The 22,159-nt window shown below is 31.7% G+C and overlaps 2 protein-coding genes across 2 annotated transcripts; one reads left to right on the top strand and one right to left on the bottom strand.

Moving 5' to 3' along the window:
• Positions 1 to 325: 325 nt before the first annotated feature.
• LOC134687089 (transmembrane protein 50B-like) lies at positions 326 to 10,544 on the bottom strand. The gene is made up of 6 exons (XM_063547068.1): positions 10,428 to 10,544; positions 9,498 to 9,610; positions 8,457 to 8,524; positions 7,365 to 7,463; positions 4,921 to 4,978; positions 326 to 2,862 (listed from the first exon to the last, which is right to left on the bottom strand). Exons 1-6 carry the CDS (start codon positions 10,521 to 10,523, stop codon positions 2,817 to 2,819), a joined length of 480 nt encoding a protein of 159 aa, XP_063403138.1. The 5' UTR covers positions 10,524 to 10,544; the 3' UTR covers positions 326 to 2,816.
• A 3,199-nt stretch (positions 10,545 to 13,743) lies between these two features.
• LOC134687091 (gamma-soluble NSF attachment protein-like) lies at positions 13,744 to 16,303 on the top strand. Its single transcript, XM_063547069.1, has one exon. It carries the CDS (start codon positions 13,744 to 13,746, stop codon positions 14,683 to 14,685), a length of 942 nt encoding a protein of 313 aa, XP_063403139.1. The 3' UTR covers positions 14,686 to 16,303.
• Positions 16,304 to 22,159: the final 5,856 nt, after the last annotated feature.

Consider the following 22,159-nt stretch of genomic DNA (forward strand, 5'->3'; position numbering starts at 1 on the left):
TCTCTATGTCATTTGGTTTCTTGTAGATAGTTGTCTCATTGGCAATTATACCACATCTTTTTTTATATTCAATTGACTTTTCACAAAATAAAGAATGCCTCGACGTCTGAAAGCCTTTATAGACCGTTTGGGGGCAGTGGGACTAACAAAATATAAACGAGCTCATCAACATAAACTTTTTATTTTCTATGGATATTCAAACATTTAGTTAAAAAATCAATGAAAACATGAGTGGTGAATGATAAAAAATACTATTTGATCTATTAATCTGATCAAACTGACATCTCAGTTTGTCCATTACTTCAATACAGTCATTAATAATTGTATTTCAGCTAACATTTTTTTCTTATTGCATCCTTAAAAGGGAAGCAACTCAATACAATATATAATTTGATGCCAATTTCTAAATGAGTTTCATACCGGTTTCTGATCAGTCAGGGGCATTACTTAAACAAGTAACAATTAAAATTACCTATACAAGTAATGTTGAAAACAAGGCTTATTTAAATATAACTTATATATATTACAAAAAAATGATCTGAAAAAGTATTGTGAATAATTGTAAAATGTAATTTTGCACTGATTCAGAAAATGTAAAAATACACAAATTACACTTTAGGTGGTACCTTCAGGGAGATAACTATGTAAAATCAGCTTAATGTTTTGATTACATTGCATTGTTAATGGAATATTAAGCTTCTCAATGACCAAAATAAGTGTTTGTCAAACTGCTATATAATCAGTGTATTTTTTTCGGATAAAATGCTGGTTCAATTTTTTTGAAATATTTATATTTTTGTCAAAGAGTCAAAGTAAATACTTTGTCAAAATTAAAAAAAAACAAAAAACGAACCAAATTAATTTTAGTTAAAGTGTTGGGTACCACCTTAAGCAATAATAAATTGTATGAATGAGTAATATCATTAAAGAGAGTAAAAGTAACAATAATGTGAAAATCGGTTTTGAATAATACATTAGCACTGAAATGGTTTGAACAATATATACTTTTTTTACATAAAATCTAGTAAATAAACTTAAATATATTTACATGAAAATAAATTTTAAACAGTCATGGAATAAATACAATTTTTAGGCATATTTACATCAATTCATGAGATATTTCATTTTGAATTTTTGTTTTATTCAATTAATATAATAATACCTTGCTAAATTAAATTGCAGATTTAATAAGTTACTATGCAGCTTCATTCTTGTTCATCAAAATAGTATCATGCAAACAGTGGCAAAGAAGTATTGCATATTATTCTTAACTGCTATTGTCCTCCCATTTGAGTAAGTTTCAATGTACATGTATATACATGTATAACAATATATTTTAATATGTATATTTCATTGCAAATCATTATCAGTTACATTGAAAATGAAAAACAAAACGATATCTTGCATTAATTCATGACATAAAATCACATAGCACAATATAAATCTGAACTGCTGGAATAACCTTTTAATTGCTGTGCTCCATGTTAAAGTTACAATGAAGCCCTCAACATAGAGCATGAACTCTAATCTCTCTGCAATTCCAAGGTGGGGAATAGAATAAGTTTAAGAAAAATTCTTTATTCAGTGGCTGATCCACAAATTTTCATAAGTGGGGGCCCACTGACTGACCTAAGAGGGGTCGCGCCAGTCTTGCTTCAGTGATTCCCTATATAAGCAACCCATTTTTTTTCCAAAAAGGGGGGGGGGGCCTAAATCCGCCTATGTTATTAGATGATGGTCATATAAAAAATCTTATCTGGTAAATGAATCTCACAAATACTGCTTTTATAAGATACCAGACTACATTTCATTATTTCATTATTTTTCAGAAGGCATATCATAATTGTAAGTTGTATGCAAATTGGATTGCCATTACTTAAAATCACAAAACAATATTTTGCATCACAATTTAGAAAATTTGACCTCATAATTAAAAGCGATTGTTTTATAACATAAGAAGTCAGAAAAGTAATTCAGAGCAAGATCCAGGGGCATTCACAAACAAAATTAATTCACAAACAATTTACATAAATATCCAAAAGTGTAAATACCTCTATCTGTCTATCTATGAAGAAATAAAAAAAATCCTCCATTGCAAATTTGCGTATTATGTAATAGCTATCTAAACAAAATGAAATACATATACTACAAGTTTTTTATGTTAAGCGATGTCAGTATGTTATCGAGTACAATCAAAACCAACTGGTTCCATTCCTAATATTGTAATTTCAGAAATTTTTGAAGAAAGGACAAAATTGCAAGTTCAATTATTGCGTTTCAGGAAAAACTGCAATTCTGCATATAAATATTGGGATCAGATATCAGAATGGGAGTTCCTGTTATTGCAATACCCAACTAGTTGCATTATTTGCATTTATTTTAATGCATATAAAAAAGAAGATGTGGTATGAGTGCCAATGAGACAAATATCCACAAAAGACCAAATTAACACAGACATTAACAACTATAGGTCACTGTACAGCCTTCAACAATGAGCAAAGCCCATACCGCAATAAAACCTTGCAATAATTTCTGAATTGTCAGTTCATCATACAAATTGTCACAAAAAAGCTTCACATATCATTATGTACAAAGCTTTAAAAATATTGAAAACACCACAATACTGTATACATTAATGACATTGCCAAGCAAAAGTAACATGAACAGAAGAAATGAAAAGGATCTGACATCATTCTATTTATAACCATGAGAAATATTATATCTCAGATGATTTTACATGTTCTAGTGATAGCTTTATGACACCATTTATAAAAAAAATAGGTCACAGTCACATCAATTATTCTTCCTCTAAGGCTCTATCCCCAAAGATCTTCTGTCCGTCCAAACTTGAACAGTAGGGAACTGAAAATAAAAAAAACATATAAGTTAATATATACTTTATTAACAACAAAAGGTACTAAGTAAAGAGTAGTGGTGTATATATTAATGAGACAGCAGCTTAACATCTCAAAAAGAACCACATTTAAAGTTTTACATAAAGTTTTAAGCAATACACACTGCAATCTGTATCAAGCTCAAATATGTGTTATGTATATGATATCTTTGTATTTAACCCTTTCCTCCATTGATTTTTTTTTTTGTATACTTTATTCGCATAGGATTTTTCAATAAAATTCTGATAGTATGCTTTCTAGTATTAATGCATTGCGAAAAACAAATATTTCATTAAATAAATTTAAGTCTGATATTCTTTTGATATTCCTTTTCATATTGGATATAAATTTTATCTAGTCTACTCCAGACACTTTGTAGTCAAAGTGTTTCAACTGAGGTACTACACAGGCGTCAAAAGGCGTCATTATGGAGTAAAGGGGGTGGCGTCAAAAGGCGTCACTATGGCGGAAAGTGTTAAAGTGAAGTAAGCATCACAACTACAATTTAAATATTTAATAGTTGTTGATTCAGATATTGTTTGGTTCAGTAAAAACATCAAATCCCTCTGGTATAATTTTTGTGTAAGCAGAAATAAAATTTTGATCAAAGGGAAATAATTCACGAATTACAGTTATCCCGTACCATTGTAAACTCGTACCAACGTCAACTTGTACCACTTTACAAAAACTCGTACCATTGCAAACTCGTACCACTGCTAACTCGTACCAACTTATTTAAATGCCTTTAAATGGTGTTTTATGATGTATGTAATTTACTTTCACTCAATACCTCTCAAGTCTGTAAAATGTATATAATTTGAAAGTACAATGACCAATTTGTAGCTAATGTTCCCTGTCTATAAAAATTTGGATAGAAAATACCGTGGCAGATTTGCTTTGTTGTCTCTTATGAAAAGACTTTTTTAAACTTTTACTGATAATTATTGAATTTAATTTTTAATCATTCCAAAGTAATTTTTCATGAATAAATCCTAGCAGTTAATCAAAATGATTTCCAAAATGAAATTCTTACTTTTTATAAATAGCAAGTTACAATGAAATGTAACCGTTCCCTGTTCCCGAATTTTCCCGCCAAAAAGCACATGGCTTTCAACAATTGTAAACAAAGCATTCAATGTGTGATCATGGATTGCAGCATTAATTAATTTAATTTGGATATAGATATTCAACTTAAGGTACAGTTAAAGCATTTTTTTTTCTTTCTTCTGGATTATAACTACTTTGAAAGATCAGCTTAAAAAATAAAGCTTTTTAGAAGAAAAAAAATCGTATTTTTGTCTATAAAATCCAGTATAAAATTCAAGTAATTCAACATTAGTTTTATTAAGTTTACAAAAAATATTCTTAATATTTTATATATTTTTGATGGTACAAGTTTGCAGTGGTACGACTTTCCTGTGTTACGAGTTAACTTTTTTGGTACGAGTTAACATGGTACGAGTTTCCATTGGTACGAGTTAACTTGCTTCCTAATTCACAATTTCAACCAAAGGGAAATAATTCACATATTCAACCAAAGGGAATTAATTCACAAATTCAACCAAAGGGAAATAATTCACAATTTCAAAAATAGAAATTTCGACAGTGAATATGTATCACATTAACAAATTACCAAAGCTTAATCAAGTTAAGATTTTAAATGTGTCAAAAGAGTCAATACACTTGTTTTAAAGAGTTATTCAGTTATCTTCATAGTTGGCATGTAAATGATGATGTAAGGAATATTAAATTTTACCCCATTAGTTGATATGTAGCACATTTGTACAAAAAAAATGTATAATATGATTTGATTAAAATTTGGTGTTACATACATGTACAAAACTTATGATATACATATAAACATATATGATACACATGCTCATCTTATTGAGTCGTTATGTAGGAAAAATCACTTGTGAATCATCTCTCTAAATCATTCTTGTCAAGACTATTATTAAGATAAAAGAGACTGAACTCAAAGAGATATTCAAACCTGTAAAGTTAGTTGAATTTTACAAATTCTTACCTGAAGAATATCAATGCATTCTGTAAGAATATTGCTACACCTGCCCACTCTGGTTTATCTGAAATTAAACATAGGAGTTTGTTAATAAAAATCTTACTTTTAAAATAAATTTATTGGCAACTGTACATTTCTGTAAATTCAGAAATGATTGACAAGATTTAAACATTGAGATTTCATGAAAATCTGCATTCAAATATGAAAAAGTTCTTTTTATTGTGATAATCACCAAGTCAAATTATTCACATTAATAAATCATGATGTCATCATGGTCATTATTCGTAATTATGCACTTATATGACGAAAATCTGGATTTTGATTTTTGGGATACATTTTACTTTAAAGATATATCCTATGGAACTGGATGTTATGTACTATGATTAAGTGGTATTACACCCTCATACATGTATATTTGTATATAACAGATTCATGCCTAGATTGTTGCTATTTTTATATATATCTATTGTTTATTTAATACTAACTAAATTTTTTATGTGTATGCATACTTGATTATTATTTTGTTATCTAAAATACTGTATTACATGTAATTTAAAGCTCTTTAATATTATGTTCATTATAAAATTAAGAAAAAAGCATCTTTTTCTTCTGTACCAAGATAAAAATAAACAAAAATCCCCCTGTAAAAATACAACACAGGACCAATACCATGCCAGGACATGCATCAATGGATGCAATTAATGGAGATAACATGCATCACTGAAGCTTTATATTCAAAAGTTAACTGACAATTCCCTACAATCATACTGAAGCCAAAAAAACTTTGTCCAAATATTTTCCTTGAACATTGAGTATGTTGAATGTTGTGAAATTGCAAACTATCTGCACATAGAAAATGAATTCATGCATGTCATGGTAGACAATAACATTGCTAAAAACACAACAATACACCATTATCAGACTGCAGACCAAATATAAAATCATACCCTTCAAGAGAATTGAAGCCAATAAAAGTTCTAAGAAATTTTCCTTGTACAAATATAAAACTTTTGGCAAACAGGCAGTGGCTACATTATATTGTTAAAATTTCTTACACATTACTCGATATTATCAAGCTGCTGACCAAATTTATATCATTCCCTTTGAAAGAAGCCATGAAAAGTTTGAAGAAAATTTTCCCTGTACATTTATTGATCATTGCAAACAGGAAGTGGCTGCAAGGTCGTTTCAAAGGATAGACAAACCATAACTTGTCACTTAACAATATTAACTCTCCATTCAGGTCACAATTTGTAGTTTTAAGTAAACCAAGTACAATCTTCAACATGTAGCCTTGGCTCCCACCAAACAGTACCGGTAAGCTATAAAGGGCCAAAAAATGACTAGACTAGCGTTAAACCATTCATACAGGAAACTAACAGTCTAATCTATATAAAAAGGGAGAAACAGGAAACACTTATGAACCACATCAACAAACGACGACTATTGAACATCAGATTTATACTTTAGAATAAACCTGTAATAATGAAGCAATAAAATATGTCCTAACAAAAGTTTGTAAAAGTTTGCTTCAGGGGAAGGATATTACCTTTCATGCATGTAATAGCTTTGTATACTTACCCACAGATGTAGTTGTGACAGTTACATTCCTATACATATCTTATTAAAAATCAAAAACTAAAGTTAATATAGGATTTGGGGAAAAAACCGCTATGAGTCAATTATCCCTAGAACAGCATGTATCAGAAAATTTTAATTTAAGAAAACCAATAGCTTTTACGTAGAATTCATGGATGCATTATGCATTTAAGTCAACTGATTAAAGAGTAAAGTGGATAAAAAAATACATCATTTTTTATGAACTATGATTTTTGGGAAAAGAACAGTAAAATTCCTTTTCAAATCAAAACCCATGTTCAAGTAATAAAATCTTCCCAAATGCAAAACATGAAAATCTGTGTTTATTTTTATCCAAAATTAAAAACTTCTAACATTTTGTTGTCATCATCATTATCATATCTATATTTTAGAATATATCATTAGAATATCTAAAGTAATACACCAGCAGAAAAGAAAGAATATGGTACTTTCCTTCATTCATTATACAATAAGTATAAAAATATGCCAGCATATATATACATGTACATACTTTAAGGTTAATCTTTTGAACTTTAAGCACATCTCAATATAATTTAAAGTTTGAAAATAAGTTGAAAGATTGATTTATTCAAAATCCCCTAATAAAATTGACAATAGTAACAGGGAATGTGTCGAAGAAACAACAACCCAACCAAATAGCAGAAAACAGCATTAGGCCACAAATAAAATATTTCACCTTGTTCTTTGAATCCTATTGGCCAAGTGAGCTTAAAACACAATACATATTACTTTGAAGGTCACACAACATGCTTATAAAAACAAAGCTGGCAATAAATATTCTGCATAACTTTGAATAATGTCTTATTTTCGAATTCTTTGAGAACAAATACCTGTGTTGTTAACCACGTAAAATCCAAACAGGATCCAAGAAGCTCCAATCAATGCTCCAAATCCAAGCAAGAACCCAATAAACAGCCAAATTCTAGCTCCTGTAATAGAAAGAAAGATTGGACAAATTTATTCAACATTGATCAAAACCTACATAGATATAGGAAGATGTGGTGTGAGTGCCAATGAGACAACTCTCCATCCAAATAACAATTTAAAAATTAAACCATTATAGGTTAAAGTACGGCCTTCAACACGGAGCCTTGGCTCACACCGAACAACAAGCTTAACATGATTAACTCATTTATCATGTTTATAAACTTTGTGATGGTGTTGAGTGATTCACATTGAAACTAAGAAATTGATGGTTAGTGGTGTTGAGAAATTAAGGATTTACGACCAGGTTATGTGTAGAGTACAAATGTCCTACATATTCAGTGAGTTAAGGCTTATAATTCCAGTTATTAAAGACAGTTAAATGTGCAAATTCATCATAAATTATTGAGAATTACACCTGTCATTTATATGGAAATACATTGCATGCATTGTATGTGAACTGTCAATTGATTTATTTTTGTGGACTGATGAGAAAAAACAACATTTTTGAGGATATTTAATTTTGTGGTTTTGCCAAGTCTGCATTCAACCTTACAGAAAATGCACAATTCATTGAAAATTCGAACTAGTGGTGCACCTGTACCCACAATATCCAGAAAATAGGTAGCCAACAAATTATTATGAATCCATAGTATAAGTGAAACCTATATAGATGTCAACTGGTTTTCTATATGATTCGGTTGCTGTCTCATTGACATATACAAATGTAGCTCTGTTTGCCCTTTTATAACATTTTTGATTCAAGCGTGACTGGCCATGGTGAGTCTTTTGTAGACAAAACACACCTCTGGGTGAATATTAAATTTTATTCCTGGTATCTATGATGAGTTTATTTCACACCTTCTTTTGATAATATTGTCAGACATTTATTTGCCTTCACAAAATTATTAAGTGGAAGATAAACATACCAAACTGTCTTATCAAAGCATAGATGTATCCCCTATAATAAAAGTGGTAAGAGTATGAATAATATTTACCAGTCTGTCCCATACATCCAGTGCTGTACGCATCACCTCTAATTTGTCCATTTGATACAGAATTTATCCTGAAAGCACAAAAATAATGTCATCTCAAATTTTTGTTTTCACCATATTCACTGAATACAGAAACATGTGGTTCGCCTTGATGCTTTATATCAACAAAATATTTGTACCACACAAATAACATTATTCATGAAGAACAATGACTAAGGTGAATCTCAAACTGTTTTAAATCTTTAAACATGTTAGGGCTGTTCCAGAAAATACTATGCCCCCCCAAGGGAAGGCAATTTTTTAAAATATCATGTGGGTGGTTGTATTTGAAATACCAAAATGCAAAAGGAGTGCTGTTCTAATTAAATTTTATTTGTGTGGGTGGTGGGGGTTAAAAAAAAGTGCCGTCCCTGGGGGGGGGGGCATAGTATTTTCTGGAACAGCCCTTAAAACATACAGTAATGGGACATATGCCAAGGTATTTTGTTTTGGGGTCAGGGACACAAAATTCACAGCTGCATGTACTAATCATTTGCTAATCAGTCATGTCAGTAGTCATACATTGTACATGTATAGTTAAATTTAAGATTTAGGACAAGTAAATGACTTGTCCATTGAATTTTAAAAGTTATGCTCTTAAACAGATACATGAAAGTTCATATGGTATTTTGAATGAAGAATTTTGGTTTATGTTGCTGCGGTCTTATATTTTCAAAGGGCTATTCCAGAAAAAAATGTATGGGGGGTTGGAAGGCACTTTGTATTAATAATACATGAGTGATGGATAACAGAGCAACTTTTCACTGTAACGCACTGTAATTCTTAATTACAATTGTCTGAGTGGGGGGTGCTGACAAAAACTGCCTTCCAACTCCCCCATACTTTTTTTTCTGGAATAGCCCTAAGATGTGTTTTGTATACTGTTGTTTGTCCTGTAGTTGTTTTTAGTTTTTTGCCATGACAATGTCTGTATATTTTCCAATTACAAGTTTTGATGTCACTCTGGTATTTTTCGCCTCTAGTTTACATATATTTGAAACTTACATGAAAAATGCTATAGTCCCCACCGCACCACATGTGTGAAAGGCTTTGTGCAATTGTTCTTCTGCTGGATAAATTGCTGCAGCATCTATAACAATCCACCATCCAGTAAAAAACTAAAATTAAAATGTTAACTATTACTGTGGATTCATTATTATTCGTTGGGTACTATTTTTGTGGATTTTGTAGGTATAGTTGAACCATAAAATTAAATATTCAACAAATATCAAATTTTCTTAAGGCTTGTATGCAGATTTCAAAGAACATGTAAAGTTATCTTAATCAACAAAAATTGGAACCCACGAAAATAAATGGATCTACAGTAACACAACAAACAGAGCCATGACATACAAACACATACATTTGTACACATGTAAATATGATTGTTGCTTTAAACTTTTAGTTATTCATGATACAATGTGATAACTAAAACATACTTAAATTAGCACCCAATAAATTGCACAAGAAAATATACATTATTCATTATAACAAAAACATACTTAAATTTAAGCACCCAATAAATTACTCAAGAAAATATATAGAGAATAATACGTGGCAAAATCTGTATCACCCTCGACCAATATCATGAGACATGACATGCATGATAGGCTCCGCAGATCCGAAAAACCAACATATTAAAAAAAAATATCCTTATCCCTTTTTGTTCACAATTACTGGACATGACACAGGTTCCCGTAAAATTTTGAAGTCATTCTACAAAATATCTGACGCCACAATGGAAAAGCGATTGTTGTACGAGGTCAATAGTTCTAGCAAGATAGATTCTGGGGTCTGCTGGGAATAGCGATAAGGTTTTGGACCTAAATGAAGAACCTGTGGGGTTCCACAAGTATGGTGCAAAAGTGTTTTGGGCACGAAAGGACGTGGTACATGTACCCTGATTATATTTAAAACAAAGATTAATAAATTTACCAAGCATCCTGATACAATTGAGACTAATAAATTTCTCCTATCACCCAATTCTATACATTCACATCTTGGGTTGCAGTTATCTAGAAATCCGGACATGACTGAACTGCTAAATATAGAATGGATGTTGAATGTCAATTTTCTTGCAGGTAACTGATGTGTTTATAAATACGTGTTTGTCGATGACGAATTCGGCAAATGATTATGACTCAAAACGGCCAATAACGGAAGGTTGGTGTTTTATAAGTATTTATAAATGAGGAGATCTGAGGTCGTCAATCTTATTCTTTTTAAATACTGTAAAATTGCTCTAGATTTTGTTTAGATTTTTTTGCGCAAAGCTTTTTCCGGAAATGTCAAAGACAGAAGAGTGACAAAGGGAAGTAACTGTTCAACGTCCTATGGGGTGATACAGACAAGTAGTAGACGACTTTGTTTGAGTGTTGTGTTAAAATTAAAGCGGTTCCAGTTAAAGACCACACTAAATATTCATGTACTTGTAAGTGTTTTAAGTATACTGATATTAACAAAGGAAAGCAACATAGATCTAGAGAAAATCTCAGACAAGTCACAATATTTACAATATTGACATATAATTTGTCATCATTGATATTGATTACCTATAGCTACAGGAGTTTAGCCTTTATAATAAGCATGTTTAGATGCATGATATTAATTCGATAAAAAAACACTCTGGGTTCTGACTTGTTCATCTGGAAAGGGTGCAAGGATTCACATTCACTACATATATATTATATATAAGTAAAATTGTATTTTCAGATTACAGGGGTGTGCACATATCATACATTCTATATTTATTACGCGTTTTCCCTTTATGCTGATATTTATGGCTCATGGTAAAATATTTTGCGCAAAGGGCAACCCAAATCACAAAATATTCAAGCCCTCATGAATTATTTAAGAAATAATTCCTTCATGTCATGCTCTATAGATATAGGAAGATGTGGTGTGAGTGCCAATGAGACAACTCTCCATCCAAATAACAATTTAAAAAGTAAACCATTATAGGTTAAAGTACGGCCTTCAACACAGAGCCTTGGCTCACACCGAACAACAAGCTATAAAGGGCCCCAAAATTACTAGTGTAAAACCATTCAAACGGGAAAACCAACGGTCTAATTTATATAAACAAAACGAGAAACGAAAAACACGTATATATTACATAAACAAACGACAACTACTATGCTCATTTTAACATGGGTAGGCATTATATTTGTCGATATTTTACACTGAGCGTTGGGAGGTGTAAAATGTGGTCAAATATAATGCCTACCCATGTTAAAATGAGCATAGAGCATGACATGAAGGAATTATTTCGATTCTAATATGACAAATACAATATATTTATAGATTGAAGCGTACGAAAATACCGTAAGAATGTTTGGCCGTTCTCGTGTCCTCCCCGAGGAGTCTGTATATAACATTTCATATTTGATAAGTTTAAAAACTACGAGCAGGGCACATATATGTTGTTTGAAAAAATATATAATAAATGTTTATGTTAGCTGTTTAAATGTAAATATTTAAAAGGATAAAGATGGAAATAACGTTAATATAAACAGTAAGTCCCTGCGCATGTGCACGTGTCAAACATATTTTTTGTGCTCATTAGAACACGGCTTTGTTAACAAAAGCGTAATAAGGACGTCATATTAGAATTCTTAATTATACATGTTGTACACTACATCATGTACATTGTCACATTCTAGCTAGGTGTTTTAGAAGGGTAGTTACAGTGTTCGATGATTAATAACGGTTGAAATAACTTGCCAATTGACAGTAATGGTAGTTTTTCAGTGCATGACGATAAAATATGCCCTCTCTTTTAGCATGTTAAAATTAATGGTTTTGACACCATTGACACATTACATTATTTTTTTTTCTCCCAAAATGATGCTTTATACGATAACTATTTGAGACCTTTGACCAATCACGAGAAGTATATTAACATATTAACATATATACAAATGTACATGATATAAATGAACTGAAATATATAAAAAAAAAACATACAAGACTAACCAAGGCCAGAGGCTCCTGACTTGGAACAGGCGCAAAAATGCAGTGAGGTTAATCATGTTTTGTGAGATCTCAACCCTTCCCTATATATACCTATAGCAAATATAAAATAAAGAAACATGTAGTCCTAGATTACTCTGAGTCCAACTCCAACGGCTGTTTTGCCAGACAAGCTGGGGCCGTGGACATCAGAGTTCGTCCCATATCAAAAAGTGCAGCTGTTGGATGTCAGAGTAATCTCGGACTAAGAAACATGTACATGTAGCAGTCTGCATCGAAAAAATCAGTTTTAAAAAGACCAAGTCTGAAATCAGAATAGGTAGCAAAAGAAATTAAGCAAAATGACAATGATACATTATTGAACAAAGGACTACCTTACTAGCAGTTATTTATATTTTGTCCTATGTTCATGAATTTTGATTTTTTTTTATAGCCCCGGAACAAAGTTGTCTGTGCAATATAGTTTTATTCTTGTCCGTCATTCTGTAATTCTGTCATTCCCTCATTCTGGAACAAACCATTATACAGAGTTTTTTCCCTAAATGCCTTCAGATATTGGGCTGATTTTTTTTATATGTGAGTTAACCATGATGAGTTACAGATCAAGTTTAAGTTTTGTTCTGCTCCACTATTTTTTGCCAAATTACCGGCTTTGGCTTTGATAAATTTTTAAAAATCACAGATATACAGACTTTTTTTCTAAACGCTTCCAGATATTGGGATGATTTTTGGTATGTGAGTTATAAATCAAGATGAGTTACAGATCAAATTTAAGTTTTATTCCGCTCAGCTAATTTTTGCTATAATTTGGGGCTTTGGACTTTGATAAATTTTGAAAATCACAGTTTATATACAACAGACATTTTTTCTAAATGCTTTCAGATATTGGGCTGATTTTTGGTATGTGAGCAAACCATGCTGAGTTACAGATCAGGTTTAAGTCTTGTTCCACTCTGCTAATTTTTGAAAAAACTAAGGGTTTCAACTTTTGAAAATCACAGTTATATGGACATGTTTCCATACACCTCCAGATTTTGAGCTGATATTTGATATGTGAGACTACCATCATGTTTGTGTCCATATGTGTAAGATTTTTCAATTTTTTTAGACGGGGCCATTCGTGTCGCTTTGACACATCTAGTTCTCTATTGAATAGTTTGACATTTGCCCATGTTGCCTATTACATGTATAGCTTAATACTAGCTATACATACATGTATATACAGTACTTAGTCATTTATTGCTAACATATATTTGTTAATTTATTTTATAGGAAAAAAATGACTGATGCAAAACAAAGGCGACAAAAAGAAGCACAAGAACATATAAGCAAAGCCGAAAAATGTCTGAGGACATCTTTTATGAAATGGACTCCAGATTTAGACGGAGCCGCTTCAGAGTATACTCAAGCAGCTACTTGCTATAGAAATGCCAAGATGTTAACTGAAGCTAAACAAGCATACGTCAAAACAGCAGAAATACAATGCAAAATGAATTCCCCTTTCCATGCAGGAAAATCATACGAACAAGCAGGACTTATTGCTAAAGAAAACAAAGAGATTGAAGATTGTGTCAATATGCTTACCAAGGCAGCTAGGTTGTTCCAAGAGAATGGCACTCCAGATACAGCGGCATTATGTTTAGAGAAAGCAGCAAAATCAGTAGAACTGTCACATCCTGTTAAAGCAGCAGAATTGTACAGAAATGCTTGTGATATTTCGGAGCTTGAAGATAATCCAAGAAGATGTGCTGAATTTATTGGGAAATCAGCTTTATTATTAATTAAGGAACAACGGTATGAAGAAGCATTGGAGGCTTTAAAGAAAGAAATAGATTTCCACGCTCAGAGTGAGAACTTTCCAAAGATTAACAGATGTATGGTTGGTGTAGTTCTGGTTTATCTGTATAATGGGGATCCAGTTGAAGCAGGAAAATTTTTTCAGCAGTCAATGAGCCATGGTACACTTGGAGCTTCTGAAGAAGCTGGGATTATTGATGAATTATTGAGTGCTTATAATGATGGAGATGAGGAAAGTGCTGTAGAGGTTTTAACCAGACCTTACATCAAATTTATGGATAATGCTTTTGCTAAACTAGCCAAATCAATGGTTATACCAGGGGGCATAGGAAAGAAAGGTGGTAAACCAGTCTCAGAGACAGAAGGAAAGTCAAGGGTTCAAATAGATGATGATGAGGATGAGTTTGAAGGAGGACTAACGTGATAAAGATTATTAAAAGTATATTCCAATGTGCAATGTGCAATGAATGTTTCCATTACAGATTTAAGAATTAATTTATACTGTTAATATATTTTGTTTTCACAATTGTAAATTTGTCTCCTAGCTTGTTATATTGCATTTGGTTGTTTTTGATTATGAATTTTATAAATCTTAGAAAATAATATTTATATGATAACTATGTAGACAATGGTAGAGGGTAATTATATTCTAAGCAGACATAAAGTCACAGGACAAAAAAGGCACAAATAATTTGTTTATCATTATGTCAATATATATGTAAGAATTATGGCTGTTTTTGTTTTTTTCTTCTTTTTATTACGTAAATATTCATATTACAATTAGAAAATAGTTTATAACCCATGACATGATAAGTGAAGATTGATCAAATCTTCATCATTCAAAGTATGCAAAAATGTATATTACTTGGCAGCATTAACATGGTGAAACTATATAATAAGTACCAAGCCACTTTGACAAATGGTTTTCCTTACATAACTGATTTTTCTTAGAAAGATTTTTTTCTACAAACTTGTCGCTTTATATGATAGTTCAAGATTTTTTTTTTTATGAAAATGATTGTTTTCTTATTCATTCAAATAATGCAAAGAAAAATTATCTTAAAACTGAATTGTGATTATTTTCACTGATGACTTTATGTCTGTGACTTAAAGAATCATATCATTAGTCTTTTAATTTTGTCCTGTGACTTTTTGTCTGACATTATGTGTAGTGCAATTATGCAAAATGTAATAGGATACTCATACATGTATTTCAGGGTCTTCTAGGTCTGGTCCAAGATTTACTATGTTATTTAGACCAGTTTAATTCATTTTGTCTACGCATACAAAACAAGAAACAGGAATATATGCATTCCAATCAAATAAGTTGATATTATGCAGATGTACACTGTACTACATGTACTATTAAATTAAAGTCATAAGAAACCTCAAATTAAAAAAATATGATGCATATGTTTTTTTGTAACTAAACATGCTAAATGGATAGTTTTCATTATAAAACTTTATGAACATATACTTTTTACTAGATAAAATTTTATGATTTGTCCACATTTAGAAGAAGTTGACTTTTTTTAATTGCTTGCTTGGCAAATTAATCCAAACTTGGCCACAATCATCTTTGGGGTATCTAGTTTAAAAAAAAAATGTGTCCAGTGACCCGGACATCAAACCAAGATGGCTGCCATGGCTAAAAATAGAACATAGGGGTAAAATGCAGTTTTTGGCTTATAACTCAAAAACCAAAGCATTTAGAGTAATTCTGACATTGGTAAAATTGTTTATCAGGTCAAGATCTATCTGCCCTGAAATTTTCAGATGAATCGGACAACCTGTTATTGGGTTGCTGCCCCTGAATTGGTAATTTTAAGGAAATTTTGCTGTTTTTGGTTATTATCTAGAATATTATTATAGATAGAGATAAACTGTAAACAGCATTAATGTTCAGCAAAGTAAGATTTACAAATCTGTCTGCATGACCGAAATGTTCAGTTGACCCCTTTAGGAGTTATTGCTCTTTATAGTCAATTTTTAACCATTTTTCGTAAATCTTAGTTATCTTTTACAAAAATCTTTCTACTAATAAACTAAAGCATTTAGAGAAAATCTGACATGAAGTAAAATTGTTTATCAGGTCAAGATCTATCTGCCCTTTAATAAATCAGACAACCAGATATTGGGTTGCTGCACCTTAATTGGTAATTTTAAGGAAATTTTGCTGTTTTTGATTATCTTGAATATTATTATAGATAGAGATAAACTGTAAACAGCAATTATGTTCAGCGATGATAAGATTTACAAATAAGTCAACATGACCCTAATGGTCAATTGACCCCCTAAGGAGTTATTGTCCTTTTTTTTTTACAATTTTCCACTGAAACTACTAGGCCAAGTTCATTATAGATAGAGATAATTGTAAGCAGCAAGAATGTCAGTAAAGTAAGATGTACAAACACATCATCATCATGAAAACACAATTTTGTGATGAATCCATCTGTGTCCTTTGTTTAATATTCACATAGACCAAGGTGAGCGACACAGGCTCTTTAGAGCCTCTAGTTTGTTGATTGTTTACTATAAGGTGACAATCAGTAAACTTCAGCTTCAAAACACAACAATTAATTACCTGCCATGTTTTTACATAATAACAGACAGAGAGAAAAAAATTGACGATTATACAATATTTTTGCGTAAAAAATAATTAAATCGTGCACAGAAGACTAAGTTTAATTATGATATATATGTGCATTGGTTCAAGAATTGAATAATTATTATTATATTTTACCAGTCACTTGTTTCATATGACTTTATAATTGTAATATCCTTTTTACAATTTTATGCTGCATTAGTTTGATCATGAAGTTGGATATTTCAGATAAATGTTACAATGTTGTTATTGTCTATTGACCAATAAAAAAAGAATCATAAAAAAAAATTTGCAATGTTGTTCAGGATAAAAAAAAAGTATTCTAAATGTAAAAATACCTTTGCAATGAATTTTGAGTGTTCACTGTAAAGTTGAATTAATAATTACCCTTCTTTAAAAAGACACAATGATTTAATGAGATACAGGGACAAAAGATAAAATAAATTTAGTTTGTTTGATTTTGATTACCTACCTTACTTAAAAGCAGCCTACCCAAAAATTATTAATGACAAATTGGTTCAATTTAAAAAAAAAAGATTGTTTTCTTGTTGTAGACATGCATATATATGGAACTTATATTGCTAGCCAAATAATAAAAATCCCCACTGACCTACCCAACCCTACAATGCACTGGTAGGCAGCATCAAACAAATCATTTTTTTGTGTTATTAAAAAATCAAGATTCTCAAATGAAGGATAAGGGAAATTAGAATCCTTGTTCATGCATTTTGTTGTGTCATATTTAAAGTTTGTTACCCATGATCCAACTTCTTTCAACCTGTCTGTTCTAATATTCATTATATTTTCCTATTGCATTCTTACTTTAATTTTCTCCATCCAAAATGTATTAAACTCATACACAAATGGAAAATGCCGAGTACCAAAACTTGCAGACAAAATTGTAATTTAGTAATCAGGTAATGAAGTTTTTTGCAAATTCTTATTACTTGAGTAGGCTAATTTTATGAACCACTTAAACACTATGCTAAAAACCAAATCTCCCAAACAGAGTTTATATTTGGGCAGTAAGACAATCACTTTACTACAGTTATGGCCCTTTTAAACTCGGATAATAGCATTTTGTTTTCGCACTATTACTAGGGATGTTTTTCAGTTAGGATTCTATTGTAAAATTCAGAATGGAAACGGAGAATGCACCAAAGACACAACAACTCGATCTTGGCCACCAAGGAGTCTTCAACACAGCATGAAAATTTTACATCTGGAGGCGTGGTTGAATTCTACTTACCTGGTGGGCAGGTGTAGTCAAGTAGAGTAAAAATAAATCTAAGATGGAAGTACAAATGAAGTAAAGTTCAAACTGAAGGAAAACATATACTTCAAATCAAAGCTATTTGCACCTAAAACTGAATATCAAATTGATGAAATAACTTTATAAAACCAAAATATAAGCAGCTAAGATTAAAAGTTATCAACAATACAAGATCTATACAATACACAGGTTCTGTATGACGGGCAACATATGTTTTTGAAAAAAAATGTATCAAATGCCTTTCTAGTTTTTATTTTCTAAAACTCGAGACTCTTTATTCCTTTGTGTGTTTTAATAAACACATTCAATTCTATCACTGTGACCATTTTCACAGTTAATGCGAGCAGTCTTTGATGACCAATATGTTTTAATTATTTACCCGTATCGCCATTCTTCATTTGTTAGCTTACCTGGCCGGAAGGGCCAAGTGAGCTTTTCTCATCACTTTGTGTCCGTCGTCGTCTGTTAACTTTTACAGAAATCTTTTCCTCTGAAACTACTGGGTCAAATTAAACCAAACTTGACCACAATCATCATTGGGGTATCTAGTTTAAAAAATGTGTCCCGTGATCCGACCAACCAACCAAGATGGCCTGCCATGGCTAAAAAATAGAACATAGAGGTAAAATGTAGATTTTGGCTTATACCTCTGAAACCACCAAAGCATTTAGAGCATATCTGACATGGGCTAAATTGTTTATCAGGTGAAGATCGAGCTGCCCTGAAATTTTCAGTTGAATCGGAAAACTGGTTGTTGGGTTGCTGCCCCTGAATTGGTAATTTTAAGGAAATTTTGCCTTTTTTTGGTTATTATCTTGAATATTATTATAGATAGAGATAAAATGTAAACAGCAATAATGTTCAGCAAAGTAAGATCTACAAATAATTCAACAAGACCAAAATAGTCAGTTGACCCCTTAAGGAGTTATTGCCCTTAGTAGCTTTTTTAACCCATTTTTATACGACCGCAAAATTTGAAAAAAATTTCGTCGTATATTAGGCTATATTGCTATCACATTGGCGTCGTCGTCGTCGTCGTCCGAATACTTTTTGTTTTCGCACTCTTACTTTAGTAAAAGTGAATAGAAATCTATGAAATTTTAACACAAGGTTTTTGACCACAAAGGGAAGGTTGGGATTGATTTTGGAAGTTTTGGTCCTATAGTTTAGGAATAAAGGGCCAAAAAGGGGTCCAAATAAGCATTTTTCTTGGTTTTTGCACCATAACTTTAGTATAAGTAAATAGAAATCTATAAAATTTAAACACAAGGTTTATGATCATAAAAAGAAGGTTGGTATTGATTTTGGGAGTTTTGGTCCTAACAGTTTAGGTATAAGGGGCCCAAAGGGTCCAAAATTAAACTTTGTTTGATTTCATCAAAAATTGAATAATGGGGTTCTTTGATATGACGAATCTAACTGTGTATGTAGATTCTTAATTTTTAGGCAGTTAAGTTCAACTGACCACGCTGTTGGCGACAATTTTGAATTAGAAGACGATTTTTTTGTATCTTTTCAATTTGAACGCAGGGGTTCAAATTAGCGGTGGTCCGATGTCTGCGACCTTCCAATTTTGCAGTCGGACTTTCTACTTGGTTACAAGCTACGCCCAACATGCCCGACGGACCTTGAAAGAAAATAAAAAATAACTTTGCAAACATTTTTACCAAAGTTTCCTATAAATAAAGATCAATAAACGATCTCAAACTTATTTTTATCATTACTATTCATGACAGCGATGTTCAATTTGTTCAACCGCTAGCTTTATACAGAAAATCATCGATAGATAATGTGTAAATCCGAGTAAAATCGTATCTCACTATCTGTCAAAACAACATTGAAAATAAAATGGCTGCCGCGAGATTACAATATTGGATCCGATTCAATCCATGTAATCCATGGTTTGGCTATTACTAGCAACTAAATAAATCCAGACAGGTGACATAATACATCTATGCATGGTTAATAAATATAAACACTAGAATTGAAAACCAAAAGATTTATGCTGAGACTACTATAACATAATAGTCTCAGATATATGTAAAAGAAAGAAAAAGCAGAAAATATTTTGTACACCATAGAATACCACAGAACACTAAAAATATACCACAGAACACATATAATATGCCACAGAACTCCTAAATAGTAACAATTCAGACATTGCAGTTGTCGACTCATTGTCATTACGCTCCCAATCGACTTGGCCTTTAATAGGGACCAGACTAAAGATTAATGTAAGACCAATTATCGAGAAAACCACATAGAATTGTACCAATATAATTTTTTAAATACCTATAAATTAAAGTTTACATGTATTTGTATTTAATTGTTGAAAATTGAAGGTCGAAGACTGATTTACGTTTGTGTGTGTGTGTGTGTGTCTTCCTCAAATTTCAAGTGAACAAATTCTAGTTTAGATAAGTCTTGTCTGTGGTCAAATTTCAATAATAATAAAGAGATATAAAATTAAGTTGAAAATTTTAATTTGATAACATCAATAACAAAACAATTCAATAAATACATTAATGTCTTTTTTCAGCTCTTTCTGTTCTTGGTCTCTTTCTCTGCATAGGTTTCTTGGCTATTGACTTAGCCTTGTTCACAACAGAGTATAGTCCATCGGATGAAGTTATGATATTTTCGTGTTTTCTTTTTTTATTGTCCTGCAGGAAATTATTAAAGAGTTTTCGTTTTTCCTCGTCTGATTTTGTTTTCCAGATGGCATCTGCTATAGTGTACTGTTTGTATGAGTTGACCAGCATGTAGTCCCCAGAATGATGAAGGGCTGACCGTAGATTAATGAACTGGAAGTCCACCATGTCAAATAGTTTATCAACCAAATCTGGTGCAAGTTGGGGCTTCCAGTTGACTGCCACTTTCAGCACCCGGTTCATGGATTCTGCATTGTTGTTCGTCCACATCTGCTTAGTGCCCAAACGTCTATTGGGTGCATTAACGAATTCTTCAACTCGTGGCTTAAATCTTTGTTCGTAATATTTCAGGAACTGAGGATGATTTGCACACAAGTCCTTGAGCTCCGAATCTGCCCTTGCAAATTGCAATGTGTCGTCTGCGCTTGCAATTCCTTCATATCCCAAAATTGTGTTGATAATGGTTTTTCTTTCTTGGGTGCTTACACCAACACGATCTTGAAGGTAATGTTGTACATTGTCCTTTTAAATGTTTTTTGCACAATCTTCGTTTGGCAGTTGGAAATGCATTTTCTATCGCCTTGGTCATAGCTTTTTCGTCATCACTGCCAAACTCTATATTTTCGTGGAGACGAAGTTCTACATCATTATTGGGTAGTTCAAGTGTGGCAGAAATGTTTGAAAAGAAGGCTCTGTATGTTTTGTATGACGCATCCTTGTGTAGAAGCATTGGTCCTGTAAAGATTGGATGGTCTTTTGTTTCTTTTCTGTTTACCCGCAGGTTCTTGTAAACAATGGATGTGACATAAAAACTTCCCAGATTAAATGTTCTATCAACTTCAAGAGGATGCTCGGACTTTTGTGCATGAAAATGTCTCAAATCTGTTATTTGGTTGTCCGTGTAACACACTATTGCTGGAACTTGATTCTTGTTGTGAATTATTTGTTGTACGAACGGATGTGTATCGAGCATCCCGACAACGGCAAGAATTTCATCAGCAACATTGGCATAAGAAGGCTGTGTTTTAAGTTTATTACGGTACTTGGCATTTCTAATTTTTTTCTTGTTCTATCAATATATACCCTTTGATCAATATCTTTAAATTTTGGAGCCAATCGTAAATTTGACCAATAATATTAACAGGAAATAAAATATTGTCCACCTATTTTCGTCGGAAGTAAAAGATGATCCAATAACATTAACAGGAAGAAATTGTGATTCCAGTACTTTATGGTTTCACGTTTCCATTGTCTAACACAAGATTTGAGACGTCGCTAACAGAACAAAAATGAGAAATGACTTCTCTTGAGACATTGTTAAAAAAACAAAAAGTTATGTAGGACTTCTTTTAAATTTCCATTTCTTTTG

The sequence above is a fragment of the Mytilus trossulus genome, chromosome 10 (genome assembly GCF_036588685.1).
Source record: "Mytilus trossulus isolate FHL-02 chromosome 10, PNRI_Mtr1.1.1.hap1, whole genome shotgun sequence".
Classification (NCBI taxonomy): Eukaryota; Metazoa; Mollusca; class Bivalvia; order Mytilida; family Mytilidae; genus Mytilus; species Mytilus trossulus.

What these genes read in the sequence shown, in the direction of transcription:
- LOC134687089 (XM_063547068.1), bottom strand. Translation starts at nt 10,523, where the DNA reads ATGTCCGGATTTCTAGATAACTGCAACCCAAGATGTGAATGTATAGAA. An exon ending in CAATTGTATCAGGATGCTTG is followed by an intron (nt 9,611 to 10,427) that starts GTAAATTTATTA and finishes TTTTAATTTTAG; the next exon opens with TTTTTTACTGGATGGTGGAT. An exon ending in TTACGTGGTTAACAACACAG is followed by an intron (nt 4,979 to 7,364) that starts GTATTTGTTCTC and finishes GTTTAATTTCAG; the next exon opens with ATAAACCAGAGTGGGCAGGT.
- LOC134687091 (XM_063547069.1), top strand. Translation starts at nt 13,744, where the DNA reads ATGACTGATGCAAAACAAAGGCGACAAAAAGAAGCACAAGAACATATA.